General features: G+C 46.8%; 1 protein-coding gene across 3 annotated transcripts in view; it reads left to right on the forward strand.

Annotated features, from left to right (window-relative positions):
• SLC29A4 (solute carrier family 29 member 4) overlaps nucleotides 1-4,604 on the forward strand; it is a 171,453-nt gene extending 166,849 nt beyond the window's left edge. The window contains exons 11-12 of one of the 3 annotated variants that reach the window (XM_069209984.1): nucleotides 936-1,013; nucleotides 4,425-4,604. In XM_069209984.1, the coding sequence (XP_069066085.1) occupies nucleotides 936-1,013; nucleotides 4,425-4,432 (86 nt within the window). In that variant the 3' untranslated portion in view covers nucleotides 4,433-4,604. Of the gene's footprint in view, nucleotides 1-935; nucleotides 2,831-4,424 lie in introns of those variants that run through there. The other 2 variants (XM_069209982.1, XM_069209983.1) reach the window with 2 other exon arrangements.
• Nucleotides 4,605-18,386: the final 13,782 nt, after the last annotated feature.

Raw genomic sequence — 18,386 nt, forward strand, 5'->3', positions numbered from 1 at the left:
ATTTACAGCACTCACCCTAATAATGAAGGCTTTCAAATAATGAACCATAAATACAAGTTCGAACAGCATTATCTTTTGAAAACACATTACCTCAACTGCAGAGAGTTCCACTCTCTGTAAACAGGCAGCCAAAGGGTTTGTGCTGCAGAGGGTTGGGCCTACTTGTCCCAAGGACAAAGTAAACATAAAAACTTGTTGCCCTTGACCCCAAACAAGATGTGTCGGGCGATAGGAATTCCTCCTGCGGTTCCCACAATCTTTGCCTTGGATCTGAACAGCTTGCCAATATGCTGAGAGTCATAGAATTCTGAATAACCTTATATCCAACTCCACCTCAAGCTCTGAGGTTTCTACTTTAATCACACCAACACATGCCAGCATTTTGTAGAGGTTGCTGCCCCCACTTTTTACAAAAATAGCTTCTTAACATTATGGTGGCCGGATAAAACGTCTACGTAATTTTACATAGTTTATAATAGAAAGCCTTCTCGTCATAACCACAATTCATCTCTGCTGACTCCAAAAGTGTATCTAGATAACCAAAACAACTGTGACTTATGTGTTCGAACATGAATACACTGTCAGGAGCAAAAAAACAAAACAGCTATGACATTATGGGTTGTCAGCGACTCATATGAATGGATGTGTGCATGGGCTAAGTGGCATTGTGATGGAGAACTTTTGCTGTTGCTGCCATTGTTGTGACTAATTGCGTGATACCCATGGATTTCACTGTCTAGTATATTTGATTCACGCCAATTCAGACAGGTAAGCTTTGCCAAATTATTAAAATACAAAAACTAAAGCAAATGCAAGGATAATTGAAAACCTAGGATGCTATTACATTGCGAAGGTAACTGATTTGCAAAATCCTAATGATTGAGAAACCAGTTCAAGTGAAAAAAACTAAACTCCACTTGTGTGTTTTTTTCCAGGCAACACAATGACGGTTTCTTACATGACTGGACTAACTCTTGGCTCTGCTGTTGCCTACTTTGCCTACAGCCTCACGAGTACGTCTCACAGTACATGTTTCCACACTGAAACCTACAACAGCTCTTTCACTACAGGCTACTGAGTCCCGAGCAGGCGATGTGGCTGACAAATGCCAACATAAAGAGGGGAGGGTACAAGGATGGAGCGGGCGTTTCTCCGTTTGGGGACGAGGAGGCCAGAACATCCATGGGTCCATATTTATCCAGTTTTGTGGCTTTGCAAACATCAGATAACTTGACTTTTTTTTCATTGGTTGCACTGACTTTACACTAAGAACTGAAGAACCAGACAGAGGCATGGAGATCTTGAAGCATCAGTGGTCATTTTTTCCATTTCTGGGGTCTAGAGAATGAAGCCCTCTTACTGTCTCTTCCACCTGCCTTCATGAAAATTTGTGCTGATCACAATCCTTTGCCAATATGAGGCTAAGAATAAACCAAAAAGGGGGAAGCAGGAGAGAATCGTAGAGAGGATATGAAAAAGAGATTACAGAAAAAAATTATTGAAGCGGTTTTCATTTATTAAAGTGAGTGGAGGAGAGGGTCAGAGTGAGTAGGGAATGAGGCGGAAAGTTTCTACAGCTTTTCCAGATACCTGTATTGTAATTTGATCTGGACTTTTGCCTTTCTGATTTCCAGAAGAGAGAGAAGCCAAGTGAATTTGTTTTAAGCCTTGGTAAACCTGAATTTATGGAGACAATAACAAAAATCTTAAGTCAACTAATGTAAATTTCAGTTCACCAGTTAGAAATGATCTGTTTGGGATCCAGTGATTCCTGTTTGCATCTTTGAACATCTAATAAACATATAATGAGCTTACAGTAGCAATCATTTAGTGAACATAAGTATCATCAACGCAGGTTATTCGTGCCTAATTATTCATATTTGCTGCAGTTGGTATTTTCACCTTTCGGCTGCAGTTGATGTTTTTATTTAACCAGTAGAATTTTCTGGGACATGGACAGTTGTAAGACGAAAACTCAATAGGTTGCAACTGGATCTAGTGGGAGACATTTGAAATTGGTTAAAGGTAAATTCTACCGAGGTTTGCTCATCACACATCATTTTCATAGCTTCTAAATCGGAGTCAGTACTAATCAAGACTTTGTAAGAAGGTAGGTCTGAAAGTAAGTTATAGAAATTACTTCAAATGTCTTTAGCTGTAAAGGGTTCACTATTAAACCTCGTAGGACTCTACTTCACACAGAGAACACAGAGGATTATTGATACATGAAACCTTAAACAGTCGTAAAAATGATTCAGCTCTCTCTGTGCCACCAAACTCCGAGTTGAAAACACTACTGCACAAAACAACCCTTTGTCTTTTTAAGGTAAATACCATTAAGCTATACTGGCATTAGTACTGAACAGTCATACATTGCACCCCTTACGCTCCAAGTCTCCCTCTTCGCAATTTTGGCTTCTCTGAGCTCAATAACATTTCAACCACATCCTTGAAATCAACATAAATGTGGCTCCAGGCTTAGGGGTTCCTCCTCTCATTATTCAATGTTGCTCCAGTATGTCACGGTGTTCAAGTCAGTGGGGCAAAACACTCCCTGTTCATTTTCTATTGCATGCCCAATGATTAGGCAAAACACACAGCCAGCCTTGATGCCTGCCAACACCAGTGTCTTGCATGGCTACTGTCGCTGTTTTTCAACATAGACTTGGCTGGCATAAGGATAGCTTTTCAAAGGCCACCACAATTGTGACTGCTAAATAGTTATTCTCTCATGTGCACATGCACCTTGGAATTTGGCTTATATGTGATTTTGTTATGTGCAATAAACAAACCGAAATTATTTTCGGGATATTAATCTTGAAATTAATAATATTGGGGTCCTTCTTTCATACCTAGGTTTACATTAATTTTGTTCTTTAATACGTGTTTTACTACGATTTAAATATCTATTTTGCATCATGTATTATATATTTTTTTCATTTTTGGCTAAAACTTTTAACAGCCCCTTCCTCATTACTGTTTCATTAAATTTTATTGTGTTAGTCTTTAAATTATGTATTTCTTAATATGTATGTGTTATCATTATTTAAATGTCGTTTTTTAACTTTGGAGATACCCACGTACCACTTTATCTTTCTTTTAGCAGCTTTCTGTACTCTGGCCCTTCCATTTTCTTTGTCCATTTCTTTACGCCTCAATCATTTTGTTTACTGTTTCTTCCAATTAAATTACATTGCCTGCAAGTTGCTATCTGACTCATAATGATGCATGATATCATAAAGCCAGGGTAGTTGAACGATAACATGATAACATGCACGTACAGGGAGTGGTAAGACTGGAAATTTTATTTTTTCCCAGTGTCCAAAGATGTAATTTTCTTACCACCTTACCAAATCTAATGGCATGTGTGGTCAAACCTGGCTACCATAAAAAAACAAGATAAGCAAGCCAGGAACTATTTCGGAAAGCTGAAATATTACATTTTGCCTGCAAGGTTTTTAAAACTTAATAAAACATTGGTTGCAAGAGACTCTTATAAACTATTTTGGGAACAAATGTTCTCACAGTGTGCTCTTGCAGACGTATTTCTTATAATTTAACCTTCCTAATTTAGAAACAATATTAACTTCCAAATTACAACAGGACATAGGCACGTGGATAGCTTTTTCCATTACCTGATGTAAACTACCTCTGACATTTTCTGCTAATCTAAATTGACTAACCAATTGACGTCTTAATTATTGAGTATTTTGTGAATGGGATTTCCTCTAAAAAGGGACATGTCTAGTTGGACTGTTGCTCCGTCTATAAACAGCAACCAAAACTATTGAGGGTAAAGACGGTTGAGGAGAGACTGCTGTTTTCTAAGTCATTTAACAAGAAGAGCCTAAATAAAAAAAATTGAAGACAAAATCCTAAAATTCCAAACGTAAAATCTTTGGAAGTCAATTTCTATTTTTGAAGTGTGAATAAATCAAAACATACATTTATGGAAGTGAATGACTTCCATAGTAAAAATGAAAATGGATTTAATTAGTTAGATGGTGTGCTAGCAGGAATCTCTGTGCTGATTTTTTCAAGTGAAAGAGAAAAACAGAAGGCAGAGTAGAAATGGGATTCAGAAGCGATGCAATGGAGTGACAGGTAGATGTAAAAGGGAAAAAGGGAATTAAATTAGACAGCAACCAGTTAACAGTGCTTATGATCCACAAAGTTACAAGTAGTATTTTTAGAATACTGCAAACCATAAAATCTTTTGAGTTCCCCCCAATATTTTAGAAGGTTAGTGAGCTTTTCTGGACTTAAAACACCTAAAAAGTGTTTAGATAAAGCGCTCAGAATAATAGGGGTGGTTGAATGTGCAAGCCATTAATCATGTGAACAGTGTTTCTGTGATGCATCCATGTCTGTCCAGCATACACACACTTTCACAGTGGTTCAACTATTTTCATTTCCATTTACAGGGATTTAAGAGCGGTTGGCTGCAGGATGGGGGTGAGCTAGGATTCTGGAAAGTGACCCTGTGGGACGTTTTCTGTTGCCCTTGTCGCCCAGCCCAGCTTGCTCCCTGGCTTCTCATTGCTGTTCTCGGTTTGCACCATAATGTATTTTATTTCGTTGCCTAATAAACTTTTTTCTATATATGACTACACAGGTCTGCCATTTTTGTTCACCAACAGTAAAATAAAAATATGATCAAACGTATGCAAATGGGCAATGTAGATCATGACTGTTGTATTCTCCATCTCCATATTGTCTCAAATGCCTGTTTTCAGTAAATATGCATTTTGCAGTAAGTTTCTTCAATGCTTGGGGCGTGGATTAGCATAGCGGATGAGTCACCAAAATACCAGTGGTATAGCAAGTGACATTATGCACCCTTTAACACTGATGCCATCACAGGGTTAATACCTTGCCAAGCCATACGCCCCTAGTAGGCTTTTGTTTTGTTGTTGAGGAGAGACTGAAAGGGCATGGAGTTGAACCCTAGAAGGTAAATAGGGCTTTTAGTAAGCTGTTAACCTTCTGTTCCTGCTGCTGCCTTTATGGAACACAAGACCATGTGTAACTAGCAAGCGAGTATCCATAAAAAAATAGCCCCCACTTAAACATACATCTGATCAACCTATGCACTTCGAATGAGAAATCACCACTCTCCTTAGAAGAATTCCCTATACTATTTCTTCCTCATTCCATTCTCCCATCCACCCATCTTTTCATCCTTTTAACAATCCATTCATCCGTCCATCCCTTCACATTTCCATCCATCGATTCACCCATTTATATATACATCCATCGTTTTATCCGTGAGCCTATGAATGTATCTATATATTTATATCTCCAAACTTTCACCCATCAATATATTCTTGTATCCATCCTTTCACTCATCCATCCGTTCACTCTTCCCAAACGGTTCGTCTTATGCCTCCCAACCATTCATGCTTTTACTTATCAAGCCTTTCACTCTTTGATCCATCCATTCTTCCTCACTTCCTTCCATTCATTGTTTCACCTTTCAGTCCAGCCTGTCAACTCTTCATTAATTCCATTCACATTTCCCTCTTCCTATCAAAACCTCGCCCAGTGTTTTCTTCCCTCTATTCAACCATCTTTTGTCCCTCGTCCTTTGTTTTTTTCTTACCAATGAGTTTTATACTTACTTTTTCTATTTGACCATTTCTCTGTCTTTACCCCTATTTTCATGTCATAATTCCTCTGTTTAATTGGTTGCGCATGCCAGCCCACCTCCCACATCTTTCTCTCATTGTATTCCCCTAATAGTCTAACTAAAGAGCATTATGTCTGACAGAAAAAGCCCATAGGCAACTAATTAATGTGGTATGGGGACCCAGTTCTCCAGCCCATTGAATCCAGTGGCAGCTCTGCTTAGGCCACTGAAGTGTGGGGGTTCACTAAGCCACTGGTGGGTGGGGTAAGGACAGTACATAGATCAAGCCAGGAGTATGAGCTACTATCTCTGGCTATCACCCATGTACATGCATGCTGAATAGACTGACTGATCAGTTTTATCAAAGCAGGCTCCCATTACGAGTTGGACCGTACTAGCTGGGTGCTCAGTCTACCAGGGATGGTTTCTCCATGGGGGCGAAGCCATTACATCCCACAAATACCTTATTTATCTATCTTCTGGCAGGCAAGGCACACTGTGCTCCTCTGCATTGCCGCAACCAGCTGAGGCTGTGTATCTGAAATGCGCATGCCAGGTTGGCCATTATTTTGCTTGCGGCCAGGCCAGCCTGACATGCGTAGTTTAGGCTTCCCCAGCCATCACTGTAAAGGAGCTGGGAAGCAGAGACACAGCCCTGTCGGTCTTGGATGGAGTGCAGTGTTCACCGGTCCCAGCTGAGACTCGTTCCGCACTTATGCTGTTTACTATTATAAACACGAGAGCAGTGCTTTTGTTGCCCATGATGGTTTAGTTTCTGCATGCTCGGCATGCTCAGTGCAGCCAGGCAGATTGCGTGGTGCATGTAGATTTTGAAGTGTGGGCCCACTAGTAAGCAAAAAGAATTGCTGAGATATATTACTTTATGGGATATAACTAACAAAAATAATGTTAACTGATACTCATGTAAAAAGCATGCTAGGCCGTTGTGTTTGTGAAGGATTGAGTGCAGTAGTGCCCCGAGAGCTCTGTACACCTGTCTCTGTTATGACATGAGACGCCAGATGGGCTAAAATGGTGGTACATTCATATGGTACTTGCTGCAGTATTGTGTTCAGGTTCTAGCCATTCTTGTTAGGAGTCACATTAAGCCAGCTGTGAGCAAGACCTAACCTAACCTCCAAAAGCGTGAGTCTCACTCCATGTTTGAGTGTCACTCGCATTGAGCTAAACTTGAGGTCTCTGTAGGGATGGCTTGAACAGTATTCCTCCTGGCAGAGAATTGATACAAGGATGAAAAACGGAATGTCATCCAGCCACTCTAGCTCGAGGTGGCTGACGCAGGTTTCAGCTGCAGCAAGTAGACTGGCTTGGTGTCAAGGCTTCATTTCCTAGGGATCAGTGGTGAAGATATATCTCATTTCTCTTGGTGTCAGATGGTGTGTTAGAAGCTGCTAAGTGTTGTGCTCAGAGTTTAATCAGATTTAGCCCACTTTTGTCACAAGTTTATATTTACCATCAGAAATCCCATTCACAGGCATACCTTGACTTCCCTCTAGCTTGCCACCTCTCTCGTAAGGATGACAGCTCTCTCGTAAGGAATGAATGACTGGGCCCTAGGCCACGGCATTCCTAGTTGAGCAGTCACTCATCAAAGAGAAGCCTCCCTGTATTGAAGGCACATGATTAAAGGTAGGGTTGTGCAACACCTACATACTGTACAAAGCCCTACACAATAGTGGACCAACATACATTAACAACTTCATACACTTTCACCAGCCGACCAGACAGCTACGCTCCACCTCACTCTTGCTCGCATAAACAGCCCGCATTCACAAAAACAAAGCAGGAGGTTGCTCCTTCTCCTACATCGAAGGCAAAACATGGAACAACCTCCCCCAGCACATTAGGGCCTTCTCACTTCTTGAGTTCCTCAAGAGGCTGAAGACCGGCTAGTCGAACAACACCACTGGAATCATTTGCCTACTGACCTGATCAAAAGCCTTGTTACCATCAAGGGTGATCAATGCACTCTACAAGTCTACCTAACGAAATGTAACATAACATAACATAACAAAGGTGTAGGTAGCCCACTCGGTATCCAGTGCATACCTGTAAGTACTGTAATGCTTTATATGCTCTATTATTATAAGCACAGTCTTTGCAAATCAAAATTTTACACCACTGATTTCATTTGACGGCACCCAACTTATACTCTCCCTCACCAAGGACCCTGCCAGCGCTAAGACCAACCTACAAGACGGCATGAAGGACGTCGCAGATTGGATGAGGCTCAGCCGCCTAAACCTGAACTCGGACAAAACGGAAGTCCTCATCCTCGGCAACACCCCGACCGCATGGGACGATTCCTGGTGGCCCACGGCCCTTGGCACTGCACCGACCCCCTCAGGTCACGCCCGCAACCTCGGCTTCATCTTGGACCCTCTTCTCACCATGACCAAACAAGTCAACGCCGTGTCCTCCGCCTGCTTCCTCACCCTCCGCATGCTCCGCAAGATCTTCCGCTGGATCCCCGCCGACACCAGAAAAACCGTGACCCACGCCCTCGTCACGAGCCGCCTGGACTACGGCAACACCCTCTATGCTGGGCCCACCGCTAAACTCCAAAAACGCCTGCAACGTATTCAAAACGCCTCGGCCCGCCTCATCCTCGACGTACCCCGCAACAGCCACATCTCTGCACACCTGAGACACCTGCATTGGCTCCCAGTCAGCAAAAGGATCACCTTCCGACTTCTCACCCACGCACACAAAGCCCTCCACAACAAGGGACTGCAATACCTCAACCGTCGCCTCAGCTTCTACGCCCCCACCCATCTCCTCCGTTCCTCTGGCCTCGCGCTCGCTGCCGTCCCTCGCATCCGCCGCTCCACGGTGGGTGGGAGGTCCTTCTCCTACCTGGCAGCCAAGACCTGGAACACCCTCCCCACCAGCCTCAGGACCACCCAGGACCACTCCGCATTCCGGAGACTCCTCAAGACCTGGCTTTTCAAGCAGCAGTAACCTCCCCCTCCCCCCTAGCGTCTTGAGACCCGCACGGGTGAGTAGCGCGCTTTATAAATGTTAATGATTTGATTTGTATCAAATCATGTGTGTGCCCATCTAAAAGCTTGGAGCCAAAAGAAAGTTAAAGGATGCAACCTAGATAAATACTGGTAAGAAGTAACTAATATAGCTTGCACTCCTGCTCTCATTGCCTGGAAACTTGGCTCAAGATTGTTATGCACAGCTTTGCATAATGCACATTAGTGCTCACAGCTTCTGCAACCTGCTAATGTGCTGCATGTATTGCAATAGGCATTCCTTGTTTAGGTCTTGCCTAAGACAGTGCAAGTATGCTGTTTCTTACGAGAGATACTGCAAAGAAGGGGCGTGGAGCCCACCCACTGCTTAAATTTGGCTTCATTGTAGTTATTTGCTGCTTCCTAATGGTCCAGCATGTGCCAGCTTCACTTTGTCTTTTTCCATAAGTAGCATTGACCAAGAACTGATTGCTTCATCTTGATTAGTGCCCTTCCTCTGCTCACACTGTGACAAATTTTAGTTTAATTTTGTCGCTGACCACATTATAGCACTTATTTTTACCATCCTATTGCCCATTAACTGGTTGTTCGTGTTGCCTGTCCCCTTCCATCGTCCCTCCCATCCTTTGTGTTGCCACCCCTACCCTAAATAAGAAAAAAAAAGTGCTATGACTCTGCCAGTGCTGCCCATTTTGTGGTGATTTTTTCTAACTTTTAGCCATGCTGCACATCAGATGCGTGGCTCTGCAACATGGCTAAAACACATTGGCAAAACCAATAGCTCTTGCCAGTGATGTAACAACAGCCCTGTGGTGCAAGGGGGGGGGGGGGGGGGGGCACTGAGCTCCAGGGGGCCCCTCAGCACAGCACACCATGCACGGGTAGCAGGCCCCTGAAGAGGTACGGGGGAGCCTCAAGCTTCTTTGCAGTGGGATCCCCTCAAGTTTCATTACTCCAGTGGCGCTTGCATAGGCGAAATCTACTGGCTATGCCAAAGCTGTTCTGTTCATTAGAGAGCAAGATGCTGTTTATGTCTCCGTGGCTGCTATAGCCGCCAACATTTAGTTGGTGTCATGTAAAATACACCTTTTCCAGACTGCCAAAAACTTAGTGTATGAATTTTAGTGGAAAATTATCTGTTTTTATGAAGTGGTTTTACATGTACGTGACTGTAGAGGGCTGTGCTTTACTATGTAAAAGACTACACGCACTCTGTAGTTGGTGATACTGGGGAGAACTGCGTCAGCGCAGCCCCGACTTTATATATAACCTCTGTTCCGCGCTCCGCCCGGACACGCGGAACAGGATACAAAGTATGGGAGAGTCCAGAAGGCTCTCTACATCCCTCCTATGTTTTACTTCACACAGATGAGTAAAGGAATACATACACTAGAACATAACCAACTAAAAGAATCCAATACCGGAGTGCTTGAAACGTAAACAAAAAACAGAAAAGAAGATATGAACACAGAGAGGAGAAAAGGAACAAGTTGAAAAACAGAACAGAGAAAGGTCAATGGACACAGGGTCCTCAGGTATCATGCACCCTGCCAGTTCGTAGTGGCCAATTGGTCACCCTAGACCCTGGAGTACTTCTACAACATCCAACGTGTGATGCTCCGATGTCTGGCAGACAGACAGCTCCACTGAGACATCTCCTTTACTAGCCCAGAGTACAGACAAAATCTCTGAGCTGGCTGTTCGGCACAGGGTTGGGGCGCAGATGATATCTTCCACCTTTGGTGAGTGATCCTTCATGACCAGCGTTTTTGCACAGCGAATCGCGCGCACTGGACACCGCTACCAGAGCACTCTCCGTCCCTCCATCTTCACCTGGAGATGCGGCCACGGGTTTCGTCGATCTCTCCTTCCTCTCCAGATGGGAACGAGCCCCCTGCTCTCCTGAAGTGTGACACATTCTGGGTAATCCTCTGCCTACCTCGGGCTGCCGTTATCATGGCGCCTCAAACGCTGATGATCTTCCATGGTTGAGGCTCAAAAGGTGTTTGGAATTTCCCTCCTGGCCGGCGACTCTTTGCTACCACCATATCTCCTTCCTGAAAGTCTCTAACTCTACTTCGCCGTTTTTCAGTAGCTTTTTGGTTCGTGAGCTCTCAGCGACGCTGGATGGCTTCGATATCTAGTTCTGGCGCCACCCAATGAGGACCAGCCGGGATACAGTCCTGAGGTGGGACTTTGAACATCAATGCAGCAGGTGCATACCCAGTAGTACTGTGGGGTGTCTGGCGATAGGCACTCAGAAATTATTGCAGACATTGTTCACTATCTTCTTGTTGTTCAACACCTATTCTGAGGGCTCGGTTTAGAGTTCGCATAAATCTCTCAACGTCCCCATTAGCCTGAGGCCAGTAGGACATGACTTTGCGATGATGTATGGCCAGTCGATCCAAGCAAGACCAAAACTCTTGTCCATGAAATGGGGGCCCATTGTCTGTCCTGACCTTGTCAGGAAGCCCAAACATGGCGAATGCCTTTTGAAGTACTGGCCTTACATTCTCGAATGACGTGGATGACACGAGGTCGAACACAGGGAATTTTGTGCATGAGTCAATGAGGACGACAGTCAGCCGCCCATCCGGGAAACTCCCAAAATCCATGCTCACTTTTGCCCATGGCCTCTGACTAGCCAGTTCAGTGATGACTGGGCAGCTGGGTGGTTCCCCTGATGTGATGACGCATGAATGACACTTCCCCACCAATTTGTCAACCTGACTTTCCATGCCAGGGAACCACACCTTTGCTCGCAACCTCGCCTTGGTTTTTGCAGCACCTTGATGACCCTGATGTGCTAGCTCCACCACTTGAGCCCACAGACTCTGAGGCAGTACAATTCTCCTGCCCCGAAGAACCAGTCCTTGACTATCCATGGACAGCTCATCTCGCACTCTCCACATCCCCTGCATCGCTGCCTTGTATTCATGGTTGGACACTTTTGTCTTTTCCAGGAAATGCTTCCACTTTCTGTGATCCAACACATCCTTGACCTGGTTCAATACCACATCTGCTTTGGTAGCATTCACAATGTCTATTACACCAAGAGCATTGGGGCATGCCAATTGTACGACCATGTTGACGAACACTTCGGTGCTCTCCTCATCTTGCTCTTGGAAATCATCAGTCGTTATTGGGGATGGGTGACGAGATAAGTAGTCAGCTGGGTTGTTCACCCCTGGTTGATAGACAACGGTAAATCGGTATGGTTGAAGCAGAATAGTCCACCGCTCTATTTGGGGAGGCGCCAGACGCGGGCTTCCGGCAAATAGTGACACTAGAGGCTTATGATCAGTCACTACTTGAAATTCTTGTCCATATAGATATAAATGAAAATGTTTGCACGCCCAAGGAATCGCTAAGGCTTCCCGCTCTATCTGGGCATATCGTGTTTCACCTGAAGACAAAGCCCTGCTGACGTACGCAACCAGAACCCACTCCTGCTGGTTCTCTTCCTGGAGAAGAACGGCACCAAGGCCCACTGGACTTGCGTCAACTACCACCTCGGTATGTCGGTGAGGGTTGAAGTAGGCCATGGTTGACTTATCCAGTAACGCAGTTTTGATGTCATTAAACGCCTTGTCTACCTCTGGGCTCCATTCCCACCGGTGCCCTCCTTTGGTGAGCTGTCTGAGGGGTTCCGCCATTGTGGCAAGTTGCGGGATAAACCTTCCGCAATACGTCGCCATGCCCAGGAAACTTCTCACCTCAGTGGGATTTTTGGGAATCGGTGCTTGACGAATGGCATCAGCTTTACGTGGGTCAACTTGTATACCATCATTGGAGAAGACATAGCCAAAGAACTCCACCGACGTTCGATAAAACGCACACTTCTTCTTGTGGAGTGTTAGCCCGGCCTCTGCTAACCTCTGCAGCGTGGCCCTGAGATGTCTATGATGTTCCTCTCTGGTTTTGGAGTGTATGAGGATGTCATCACTCAAGTTGATCACCCCCGGCAGTCCTGACAGCGTCTCTCTGATTGCATTCTGGAATACCTTCGCTGCAGAGGATACCCCAAAGCTCAGTCTTTTATATCGCCGGAGCCCCACATGCGTTGAGAATGTGGTAATGTTCCTGCTATCGGGATCCAGCTCCAGCTGATGATACCCAGCATTGAGGTCCAATTTCGAGAACCACTGCGCCCCATTCAGGTCTGCTATGATGTCATCCATCGTAGGTGTTATGTGTCTCTCTCTCCAGATGGCCTTGTTGGGTATGCGCATATCAACGCAGAGGCGGATGGCTCCTGGCTGCTTGGGTTTTGGTGCTATCATCAAAGGCGAAACCCACGGTGTTGGTCCCTGCACCGCCTCTATCACTCCCTGGTCTTCAAGCAGCTGCAACTCTTTTTCCACCGTTTGCCGCAAGTGGAACGGCACACGTCGGTGTCTTAGGGGGACTGGAGTGACACCTGGGTCTATGTGCAGTTTGATACTTTTACCTTTGAGTCGTCCCAACCCTTCGAAGAGCTGCGGAAACTCGCTGATGAGATGTTCAACGTGGGAGTCGTATACCTGTTGTGCGAAAAATACCTACTCCAGCTCTTCCGCGGTGTGACACCCCAACAGGGTGCCTCGGTCTCCGGTCACCACGTAAAACTTTGCTTGTGTCGATACTTGTCCACTAGTTACTGCCACTTCCACCGTACCCTTTAGAGGAAGCGGCTCTCTGCCCCCATAATTATATATCCTGGTGGTAGTTCGGGTAAGCAACGGTGTAGGGGTCAACTGTCGAAATAGGGTGTCATCCATTACGTTGACGGATGCTCCGTATCTATGAGCAATGTTGCTGACGTGCCATTGATCTGTATGTTGCTCATGGGTGGTGGTTGCTTCTTCTGTTGTCTCCCACCAGTGAATGAGATTACAAAGATGTCTTCGTCCTCGTCTTCTTCAAAGACTGGAATTCCTTAGGCTGTGGTTTCTCTGGAGTCGTCAATTTCTTTGATTACACTCCTGACCTTGGCGTCCTTCCCTTTCTGGTCTCCTTGCCTGCCTCTCCCTGACTTGCACACTTTCACAAAGTGATTATTTTTGCTGCATCGATTGCATGTTTTTCCTTTCGCCGGGCACCCCATCGTTGTTTTGTGTTCATACCCGCAGCTTCCGCAGGTGCGTTCACCCGGTCTAAAAGAGTTCGGCCTGCGTCCTTGCGATTGTCGGGTTTGAATGGCGTCTATCTGTTCTTCTTTCACCTGGACTGGACGTGTGGTTGAAGCAGCTGCCAACGATTGTCCTCTCACTGCCGCCATAGCGTCCGCCCGGACCACTGACAGTTCGTGTGAACGTGCCAGAACTAGGATGTCGTCGAGGGAGATGCCTTGCTGGCGTAAGATGAGCTTCCTCAATGCATTTGACCAGCACCCTTGAATAATCTGTGCTCTAATCTCCTCTTGTTGATTGAGCCCTACGCACGAGCTTGCTAACTTCCTCAGACGTGCATAAAACATGTCCACTGACTCAACATCCGTTTGTTGAGCCTGGCGGAGTTTGAAGCGTTCATAGTCTGAGTTCAGCTGTGGGGCAAAATTTTTATTTAGGGCTTCAACTGCTGCATTGAAATCCGACTTATCTCCTGTGTCTGGGAGTGAATCAAATAGCTCTTGCAGCTCGTCTCCTCCCATCAGCAGCATGAGGGATCTGCGAACTGCCCCATCTGTTTCTCTTGTGGCGCAGAAATAGTTTTCTAAGCGATTTAACCATAGGCGCCATTTTGGCTTCTGTGGCCGGGTCAATCAGTTGACTAAATGGGGGAAGCGCAGTGATTGAGGAGTGAGCACTGGCGCCCACTTGCACGGGCAGCTGGGGGTTTTCCTGTGGTGGCGCACTCATTGTACCTTGCCTTGTGTGGTCACTTGGCTGCTATGCTGCTGGTTTCCTTCTTGCCGTCCCTTATTTTCCCAATATGGCTTTCACTTTGCTATTTTATGGAAGTACAGTTCACGAGCGGTTTGTGTGCCTTACACAAAAAGAAGTTTGTTTTTTTCTTTCTTTGTGGGGTTGGTTTAACGGCTGTTCCTACGTGTCTTTTCTTCGAAGTGCCTTCTTTCTTTGTGTGCCTTTGTCAATTTTTATTTCATTTTTTCTTGGGAGGCTTATTTGAAAACTGTTCATGTGTGACGTATTTTTTTTTCCCGCCGTTATAATCTATTTATTTTTCCTTCTGGGGCTCCTCCCCGAAGTCTCCGTTCCTTGGTAATCCGGGGCTCCTGCCCCTCTGGCTCCGTGTGCCGCACTCCCTCCTCCAGGGAATGCAGCCTGAGCTCCCCTTTGCTGTTACTAGGCAACCGGGTGTGCGTGTGTGCCTTTGAGCGCACACCTCCCCACGTGGTGTTCCAGGGCCTCCGTACTGAGGACTGCGCTGAATTCAGGCAGCGGCGGGGCACCATGAGGCACGGAGCACCCAACCGGCTCAAGCAAGGCAGCGACTACCCTCGCCGGGCCGCTCTCGTCGAAATGGAGGCGGGGTTCACCTTTCTGGTAAGACGTGCGACGCGCCACCTTCCCGGACCGGCCCAATTCAACTAGGCTGGCTTTATTTCTTCACGCGGTGGTCCGAACAGCGCAGCAAGGGATTACTGTGTCTTTCGTGCCCCTTCTGCTCAGCGCCACTCGCCTGCTCCTGTGCTTATCACGCGACGCAGGAGTTCAGAGGCCCGCTCGTCGCCAATGTAGAGGGCTGTGCTTTACCGTGTAAAAGACTACACACACTCTGTAGTTGGTGATACTGAGGAGAACTGTGTCAGCGCAGCCCCGACTTTATTATATAACCTCTGTTCCGTGCTCCGCCCGGACACGCGGCACAGGATACAAAGTATGGGAGAGTCAGAATGACTCTCTACAGTGACCTCCAAGACAAAACATGTTGTATTACTAGAACATGTTACTCGATAGAAGGTGTTGACGATCACACAACAAAGGAATTCCTGGAGCATAACAAATAATATTGAAAAATCAATTTTTGGACACAGGTTCAATGTTTTATATATTTTAAATTGTTGAAGTAATGGGCATTAATTTGTGGTTTGTTATTATGGTTTCATTATAATTCAGATTTACAAATGGGTTTAGTGTTTTTTGCCACGCCGTGGGGCAAACCCCCTTACCTTTCACAATTCATTTCCCACTCGTCTCTGCCTGGGGCATAGGCAGAGAAGAAGGACGTTCGTCGGTGCGCAGCCTACAGTTATCCAGGGCCTCTGTACACGTTGAGTCATTTCCGGCTGGCGCCACACTAGGTTGAATCTAACCTGTGCTCAATGTGAACGTCGCATATCATCACGCTCTTATCAATAAGCAGTATTCCGTTTAATCAAACTTCCAGCAGCTCGTGCGGGGCCCGACGACATCCCGGCTGCTTGTAAGGCGTAGCTCTGGAGCAATGGCGCTTTGGACGCTGGAGCCGTACTGCGTCACTGCTGGGCCTGGTGAAACCTCAACAGGTCGAACTTCGGAAGCGTTTCTTAGCTAACTTTAAGCTCGAGGGGAGACGAGCACAGTTGGCGCTTCTGGATAGCGAAAACAAAGTGTTCGGGGTAACTTACTGTTTCCCGATTTAATTGCTACTCATGATCTTCTGTCGCACAGCAATAGAGGACGAAATGGTAAGTGTGGATTTGGAGGGGATGTTTGAGGAAAGGTTTAATGGAACGTAGTTAGAAGTTTTCTGACTAGCAAACAGCGACAAAAAGCGGTTAGACTGATAAATACAGAGATTTATTTTGGCCAAGCAGGAAAAAACGTATCCTACCTGCCAAACAGCATCGCCACCGGGACTGGAAACCAAAATGAGCACTGTCAAATACGTTCAAAAACATATTCACAGCAGCCACAAGTACTTTTTTTTAGAATTTGTGCTTTTGCTTGTATGTTTTCTTTCCTTTCTCTGCCTCATATCACTTCTGTGCCAGTTGCAATAACGGGGTGGCAGCCCTGGGCGGTCAAATTTACATGCATAGCTGCCAAGTGTTCAGTTTGCATATGAGTGATATTCCCAAAAGTGTAGTGCGTTTAGGTGTGACATTTCAAGCTTTACCAGTTCAGAATCAGTGTTGAGCCAGGGCCAGCATTCAAGTCCTCTTCTATGGTTCTATAGTAGACAGCTCTTGTACCTAGGCCGCATCTCAGTCCGCCGCCACCTCTGCCTCCTCATCCCTGTGCAGTTCTCCAAATAGGCCCCTCTTTTACTGCAGGTTACACTGACCCAGCTTTTGGCATATATTTAGGCGGTCATTCTGACCCTGGCGGTCAGTGTTAAAGTGGCGGCCAACCCGCCAACAGGCTGGCGGTCCAAAAAATGGAATTCTGACCCTGGTGGGAACCGCCAACACAGGCGGCAGACAATGTACCGCCCACACTATCACAACTCACCAATCTGCCACCTTTTCCGGGGCGGGAGCCCCGCCGATAAAAACACGGCGGAAACAGACTACGAACGGGAAAACGCTCACCTATACACACTCCACGAGGACGGAGAACAGCATGGAACCCGAATTAAACATCCTACCAGCTATTGTCTACCTGCTCATCTACCACGAGTACGAACGCCGGCGCAGACGACAACGGTGAGTACTGCACCTACGACACAGGGGAGGGGGGAGGGGGAGGGGGAGGGGGAGGAGGAAAGCTTACGTGCACACACATATGCGACCCCCCCCCCCCCCCCCAAACTATCTACACACCAATGCAGAGCACCAAGTCACAGTGACACCACCCAAACCCCCCGGAATAATCCAAACACAATTAAAGTGAGAATCAAAATTTATGTATAAAAGAGGGTCATTGAAGTCATGGTAAAATAGCAATATGAATTCCAAAAAATCAAGTAAGAACCTTGCGAAACCGAGAAATAGAGGCAGAAAGTCCCGCACAGTCACAGAAATTGCAAATGTCCGTGGGCCAAAGTGTATCAACACATGGGCAAAGCCCACACAGGAGACCTGAGTTCATTGGAGAGAACACTGCTGGGGCATCAGATGACAAAACTACAGGCACCTCAGGGGGAAGGGAAGGGGGAGCACCTCAGCCACATGAGTCCACGACGCCAGATCCACGAAGGGTCCACCATGCCCACTGTGCCATCCTGGGGAGTGCAAAGCCACAGTCTCACAAGTCTCTACAGTGGGTGGTCTGCCCACTGTGCCATCCTGGAGAGTGCAAAGCCACAGTCTCACAAGTCTCTACAGTGGGTGGTCTGCCCACTCTGCCATCCTGGGGAGTGCAGAGACACAGGCCATCAGGTGGATGACAGACTCCACAGGTAATGGAGGAGGCAGGGTGCCCCGAGTGCAGCGTGAACACTAGCTCGACACAGAACCGGCACTGTCAATGGGCCAGCGGTGCTTGACAGGAAGGGCCCAGCAGAGCGGTGCTTGAGACGGCGAGGCCCAGCGGAGCGGTGCTTGAGACGGCGAGGCCCAGCGGAGCGGTGCTTGAGACGGCGAGGCCCAGCGGAGCGGTGCTTGAGACGGCGAGGCCCAGCGGAGCGGTGCTTGAGACGGCGAGGCCCAGCGGAGCGGTGCTTGAGACGGCGAGGCCCAGCGGAGCAGTGCTTGACAGGAAGGGCCCAGCGGAGCGGTGCTTGAGACGGCGAGGCCCAGCGGAGCGGTGCTTGAGACTGCGAGGCCCAGCGGAGCGGTGCTTGACAGGAAGGGCCCAGCGGAGCGGTGCTTGAGACGGCGAGGCCCAGCGGAGCGGTGCTTGACAGGAAGGGCCCAGCGGAGCGGTGCTTGAGACTGGGAGGCC

The sequence above is a fragment of the Pleurodeles waltl genome, chromosome 10, assembly GCF_031143425.1.
Source record: "Pleurodeles waltl isolate 20211129_DDA chromosome 10, aPleWal1.hap1.20221129, whole genome shotgun sequence".
Taxonomy (NCBI): Eukaryota; Metazoa; Chordata; class Amphibia; order Caudata; family Salamandridae; genus Pleurodeles; species Pleurodeles waltl.